The sequence below is a fragment of the Punica granatum genome, chromosome 6 (assembly GCF_007655135.1).
Source record: "Punica granatum isolate Tunisia-2019 chromosome 6, ASM765513v2, whole genome shotgun sequence".
In the NCBI taxonomy this organism is placed as follows: Eukaryota; Viridiplantae; Streptophyta; class Magnoliopsida; order Myrtales; family Lythraceae; genus Punica; species Punica granatum.
In genome coordinates, this window is record NC_045132.1 from 17,104,273 (window position 1) to 17,111,268 (window position 6,996).

At 34.6% G+C, this 6,996-nt stretch overlaps 1 protein-coding gene across 1 annotated transcript; it reads left to right on the plus strand.

Annotated features, from left to right (window-relative positions):
* Positions 1-5,515: 5,515 nt before the first annotated feature.
* LOC116212404 (protein SENESCENCE-ASSOCIATED GENE 21, mitochondrial) lies at positions 5,516-6,619 on the plus strand. The gene is made up of 2 exons (XM_031547001.1): positions 5,516-5,851; positions 6,049-6,619. The coding sequence occupies exons 1-2, from the start codon at positions 5,778-5,780 to the stop codon at positions 6,266-6,268; spliced, it is 294 nt and encodes a 97-aa protein (XP_031402861.1). The 5' UTR covers positions 5,516-5,777; the 3' UTR covers positions 6,269-6,619.
* Positions 6,620-6,996: the final 377 nt, after the last annotated feature.

Consider the following 6,996-nt stretch of genomic DNA (forward strand, 5'->3'; position numbering starts at 1 on the left):
AATGACAGTTCCCAAACGTGTAAAACATGAAACGTCTCACTTTCCCCACTAGATTGTGGCTCGCATGTTTTTGTATGACAGATACCTGGTCTGAAATGACGCAATCTGGATAGAGAGAGAGAGAGAGAGAGAGAAATAATAATAATAATAATATTCCCGTCAAAGCCCTAGAAATAGCTTGGAAAGGTTTGCTTCTTCTTTTGCTTAGAGCCCTATACAATTGATGGGTCCGGGAAAAATCATCATTTAGGAATGAAGAAAGTGGAAATATTGCTTCAATTTTAAGCATGTACAGTCAAATGATTACGTCATTATTTCGTTTGATGTTGCTTCCTTAATATTGAACATTCATGGTATCAATATTAATAACTTATTGGCCTTTGATGCCTATTTTCCCTCATTTATATTTCTAGGATTGATCATTTACAAAGGTGCATGCATGAATATTTCAGTTTTGCAATTTTTTTCTTATTTTAATTTCCAGAATATCCTTTCCTGGAACCTTTCACTGGGGTCAATATCCTATAGATACTACTACTAGAGACACCGAATTCTATAGGTGAAAGCATGGAGTGTTTCTAGAGAAGTTTATGAAGTTGTTTTCTGCCTTGTTAAATATATGGTAATGTGATATTTCTTTACCAGTTGGGGGTAGTGGTTCTTCCATTAGTGCGCACCCAACAAATCCGAAGGAAACCCGTCTAGAGGTTGCATGGTTGTACGATATTTCCTTTTTTAGGATGGCTCTGGAGAGGGTTTGGGACAGTCATATCCACCCCATATTCATACGGACCATACCCATTAAGAAAAGTCAATCTTAAACATTTTTCAAACCCATTAAAATTTTAAAGGGAAATTTTCAAACCCTTTCTACTAATTTAATGGAATCCCACCGAGAGCCCAATTTTCACCTGCTAATAACCTTTTGAGAAAAGTTCATATGAATTTATCACAATATCTAATTTATAATAAAATGGTTAACAAGCGTATTCAAATACAAAATATAAGTTCCATGCAATAATTGTATGAAAGAAAATAAATCACCACATTTATAAGTTCATAACATGTTCGATAAAAAAGCACCACAACACTTATAATTGATAATATGTTCAAAAATAATAAACCACAACACTTTGAAATTCACAATAGTAAATAAGTATTGCAAATAATAGAAATTAGAGTTAAAATAAAGGGAAACCAAAGAAAATAACGGATGTTATTTCGTAAATATGAATAATATAGAAGGTAATTTAATAAATTTAAACTTAACGGGTTTGGGACGAATTTTCAGATAAAATCCCAAATCCTTTCCAAATCATACTTGATTTTAACTGCAAATCCCTAAACCCTTTTCATGATCTAACGGGTAAAACTCGTTAATCACTTATCAGGATTTGAGACAGGTAAAATACTCGTTTACGTAAATCCGTTACCATCTCTATCCCTCTTTTCTTGGGATAAAGATTAGATGCGTGAGAAAAGAAAAAAAAAAAAGAACATTCAAGATGAGATTGACGGTCTACATGCTTTAGGAATCCTCTTATTCTATTTGACTTGTCATTTCTATTTTATCTTCTATAATTTGAGCCTTCCGTGATTGATTTTTTACTATTCAATTGAATCTTTAAATTTGACAATCGGTACTTTGATTAATGATGACTGCATAGAATTTAGTGACCAATATTAGCTATCTAGCTTATTCGTCTTCGATAGTCTACAACTATTAAGAGTGGTTGAGGGATGCTATTGTCAATGTATGAACATTAGCTAAACAGAATTATATTTCAATATGTGCCTTTGGCTATTTTTATGATTGCTTTTATGTAGGAAATTAACATGTATTGAGAATTTTTAGCTTAAAAACAGCATACCTGTCTATTAAGAAAGAATTAGAAGAAATAATAAGGGAAGAAAAACACTGCAACCTTATATCAGTTGTGTCACAATGATGTAAAAAAATAATAATAATTAGATCTAACGAGACCCTTCTAATATAAAGCTCAAAATGTTTTCCCTCTGCACAACAAAAATACACATTTCTCAAGTCAAAAATTTTAATTTTAACTTTAACTCAACACATTATACAACAAAAACACACATTTCTCAAGTCAAATTTATAATCTCATCTTATTTGTCCTTTTTTCACAATTAAAATCATATTTACTTTAACTCTGAAATCAAACTCATTGTAACATTTTCTCTCAAGACACTATACTACTTCCTGCTTGGTTTTACCGCAAATCTTTGAACTCTATCACTTCTATGAAACCTGTCTTGGCTGGAACATAAGGTAATAGAAATGGCATAAAACTAAGTTACTATACAAAATCATGATTATAATAATTAATTATAATTTATACGGTCATGGTTACTCTCATGCCGTAACTCCAAGACTAATATTGGTAAATCACTATAAAAAATCATTTTGTGTAGTGATTCTATTTCATTTCATCGTAGCAAATATGAGACAAGAATACGGTAAAGTATGTATATAGGTATTGGGGTCTAATTGAGATTTCGAATATCATAATTCACGTAAAAAAAGTATATATATAGAGGCATATTAATTATATTTGTGACTATAATATATAAGAAATATAATTTTTTTTGGGGACCAAAATAAAGTGAAAAAAGATCAGATTTTTTCCTCTTATAGGCCAATGAAGAAAGATCTAATTGAACTGAATATATATATATATATATATATATAGTGGCACAAGTGGTTTTCACTTTTCAGTATATGGATCGCAGGATTGGGCGAGAAGAAAGGAAGCCGCTTACGGAAGGTGGAGGTTCATTGAACGTGAAACCCAACCAGGACAGCCTCACTCTGGTTGATTGGCTCCACAAGGCGGCAGCTCACGTCCACTGCTTTGATCTAAAAGCTGTCATTTAGCTGTAATAATTCAAGACAAAGATGTCGAGCGGGATCTTTTTGATCCGCTTTCTGGTTGGACCATTCGTGTCCCGATCGAGCTGAATTAATTTTAATAACTCAGTGCATATTCTTGTAATATGAACAAAGAAAATTTACAATTGAAAAAAATTTTTTTTTCAGTATTTTCAATATTTGAAAGTCCAATGGACTCCAATTAATCCAATTCGTGTGAAGTTAATCACTTATAGTAAAGCGCTATAAGCATGGAATTTTTGTTCATTCGCATTTGAATCAGAAACTTTACTTAAGAAAAATAAACAGATCATTTAAATCGACTCATGTTAATTGATTGCGAGAAATTTTAATGCTCGGTGATTCAAGCCAACTTGAACATAAGTTAATCAGCAACCATAAAACTTATGAAGATCGAGAAAAATTAAGAAAAAGCCAAAAGCCCAATCCATCAATTTCCTACTTTCTCGTGAGATAGAAAAAAGGCAACTTCTATTTTTATTTCTTTCTTCTATTACTATCATTAAACGGCTCTTTGACAACTATGGGGACCTTTCACGAGGTTGAGTGGTCAAATATCAAAACTCGGATCCTTCCTTCCGCTTCCAGAACTCCGGCCGCCCTTTCGGTCCCTCTTTGTCGACGGTCAGGATTTCCTCCAGTAGGATTCAATTAACGGCTGAGAATCCGAACACCGAGACTCGGCGCCATCGCCGTCCTTTCGTCTGCCCCAGTGAAATGCCAATGCGGCTTCCTTTACCCGCCTTGACGTCGATAGCCTCACAAGAATAAGTCCCCACTCCACGCTACTTGGTGACCCATTGGGACCATTTCAATGTTGATTTTTCCGCTATAAAACCATCTCTGAATCAATCGCCACATACGCTTTGGCACTGCCGGATGCCAATCGTTATGTGTGACTTATAACTTGTAATTACAATACGACAGTTTTCATAATGAAATCTAAAAATATTCCAAAATTTAATTATGTGGTAATTCGGATTGACAATTAAATAATAATTGCAATGCTGCGAGAAGTTTTCTTTTCATCACAAAATCACTTTATCTAGTGGCATTTGATAATTAAGCGCTTAAAAATTAAGTATTTAATTAATTAAGAAAAAAATGTATAAGACGAGAGGATGAATGATAAAGATGAGCATATATTTAGTCAATGGATCAATGCCTAACAAGTGGTGTCTTTAGTTAATGACTAAGTAGTTTAAATCTTTATTTTTTATATTTATCTTTATCTGTTTCCGTCCATTCAATTTTTCTTATAATTATTTTATAACGAACTTTTAAATACTTATTTAATTAAGTTGAAATAAACACATAAGTCATCCTAACCATGATGTTTCCATCATAGGATGAGATCCAACTACTGAGATTGGCTGATTTCCAACTTGTATCTCATCCGACGACATACGAGATGTTCACTACAATTTTAAGTGACCACATAAAGTCTCAAATATAAATTTAAGACTTTTGATATATTATTTGTTGCTATAATATTGGAGAAGTGCGCAGTGATGTAATTTTCGTTTTTTAATATTATCTGTTAAAAAACAATATTATTAATTGGGATCCATTATTAGGCATTTCGGCAAAAAAATATATTTATGAGCCATTAAAATCAAGGTATATATTAGTAAATTCAAATATTGTCCTTTATCACTCACTATCCTTTTCTCCACAATTATCACTCTACAAGAAATAGTAAATGAATACTTTACTGTATAACACCCGATCAAAATGTTTAAAAGTGAAAAATTAGCCAACAATGAACCCATAAATTCCAACTTTTAAATATCATATTGATTATTACTCATTCAAAGTGAATAAATAATAGACAATAAATATTTTTTTTCCTTTCTTTACTAACCGTTAATCATTATCTCTATTTTCTTTCCCTTTTCACAATTTTTTATTAATTTTATTAGTTAATTCTTGAATATAAGCATCTTTTAGAATAAAATACATATGAAAAAGTAGTACTTTGTTGGTGACTGTAAATTGACCCAAAAAAATATATATATAAGCTCGCACGATGTTTGAGTACAAGTCTCGTATATAAATCGAAAAAAATGGAGAAAATCTTAAATATTCAACATTAGAATAACCTGCGAGAAAGTATTGATAAAAATGCTATAATATTAGTACTTTTGATAATTGCTCAAATAATTATTATCAACTAATAATTATTTATTATGATCTAATTGAAACTTTCTCGCATCACATAACACCACGGAATTACCGAGAATCCGCTCATAAAAATGTTATTAAAGCAAAAACTTATCCTTTTTTTAGAAAATATCACGTGAATATTACACAGTGATGTAACTGTGTAAAACAAAGTTAACAAATCACCCAACCCATCCTCCCAACTTTTTCGGCCATGAACATAATACCTCATTATTGTGACCGACCAAAACAAAAGGGGTGACTTCCGTTTCTAGTTACCAAATTTTCCACGAAAAAAGGAAACAAAAAACAAAAAACACCAACGACCACGTGGCAGACCGACAGCTGCCCTTTGCGTGTGGATGTGGCCCCACTTTGACGGGACCCCACCTTCTGAAACCCTAGTGGACGCGATTTCCCTCGCCGTCCGTGTCTCTCTCCCCAGCCTTCAACAGCAACCCGCGGCCCCTTCTTCCTCTCCCCTGCTCTTCGCCTCCTCTCTATATATACCCTTCTCTCTCTCACCCCTCAATCAAACCCATCGCAGTTCTCGAGAGCATTTGAGGGCCATAAAGAAGTTTCTTCCGCTTCCGCAGAGAGAGAGAGAGAGAGAGAGAGAAGAAGAAGAAGAGGAAGATACCCTCAAAGCTCTCTTATTATCTGCAGAAGCGTCGATCTCTTTTCGCTGATCTTGTATTCGACAATGGCCCGATCGCTCTCCTCCGCTAAGCTCCTCTCCGCCGCCGTCGTCGATGGAGTCGCCTCATCCATCAAAAGGTACCGTCACCTCGACCCCACTTGCCGCTTCCTGCTTTCCAAAAAAACATTGCAAACAGATTGTTCGACTTCGAGCGCTCTCTTTCTTTCCGTTTGTTTTATTTTTTATTTCCCTTTTTCCGCCAGTTAGATTTATCATTAGAGGTAATTAGAGTTCGTTCGATCGCTAATTCGGATCGGTTCTTTGTCGGGTTCAGGCGCGGTTTCTCTGCAGCAGCGTCCCAAGGAGTTGTGAGAACTGGGGGTGGAAGCAGCCCCGTGATGACGAAGAAGGCTGGGGAGGAGAAGGCGGGAGCCGCGGCGCACAAGGTCTCGTGGGCGCCCGACCCCAAGACTGGATACTACAGACCGGAGATCGGGGCCGAGGAGATCGACGTGGCCGAGCTGCGGGCGGCCCGCCTTAAGCAGAAGAACTGATATAATAATTACAATTGAAGCGGATGGAAAGATCCAGGAAGATGATGAGACTTCGAGGAGAAGCTCAGATCCTGAGATGCCGCGACTCGTCTCGTATTCGGCTTGCCGATTTAACAACATAAAGAAAAAATGTAGTGATTTTTTTCTTGTTTGTTTCGAATTCGAATCGGTCAAGTTGTGGCTCACTGGTGGAATGAACCCGGTTGATCTTTAACTTTACGCTTCTGTCCTGTTTCTTTCATGGAGCAGAACGAGTTGTAACCTGAGCTTTTCGTGTTTCTGAATAGATTAATCGATCCGTTTAGTGTTTCTCTTTTTTCCTTTCTTTATTAATTGAATGAAATAATGAATCCTTGTAATTCGCTTGGATTGAGAATTTAAGAACACAAAGCTTCCAATCAAAATTTAGTGTGGATCGTGAAATAAAAAAACCAAGGGATTATTTTATTTAAATACCACGGGCCTTTACTAGGAGTTGAGAATTTCGTAATATAGCTTTATGAATGTTGCTATTCCGCTTTGCTATATTATATATATATATATATATATTAGTGTTTTAGAGAAAAAAGGAAGTCGAAAGTGTTTAGCGAAATATTTTAAAATTATCTTGGGTTAATTTAGCGTTCTGCTTATTCTCTTTTCAAATATTATCAATTTTAATTATAACAATTTTGAATTTAATCTTCCAAATATTTATTGTGAAACCAATACTCATTTTCAATAAAAAA

What these genes read in the sequence shown, in the direction of transcription:
- LOC116212404 (XM_031547001.1), top strand. Translation starts at nt 5,778, where the DNA reads ATGGCCCGATCGCTCTCCTCCGCTAAGCTCCTCTCCGCCGCCGTCGTC. An exon ending in GTCGCCTCATCCATCAAAAG is followed by an intron (nt 5,852 to 6,048) that starts GTACCGTCACCT and finishes TGTCGGGTTCAG; the next exon opens with GCGCGGTTTCTCTGCAGCAG.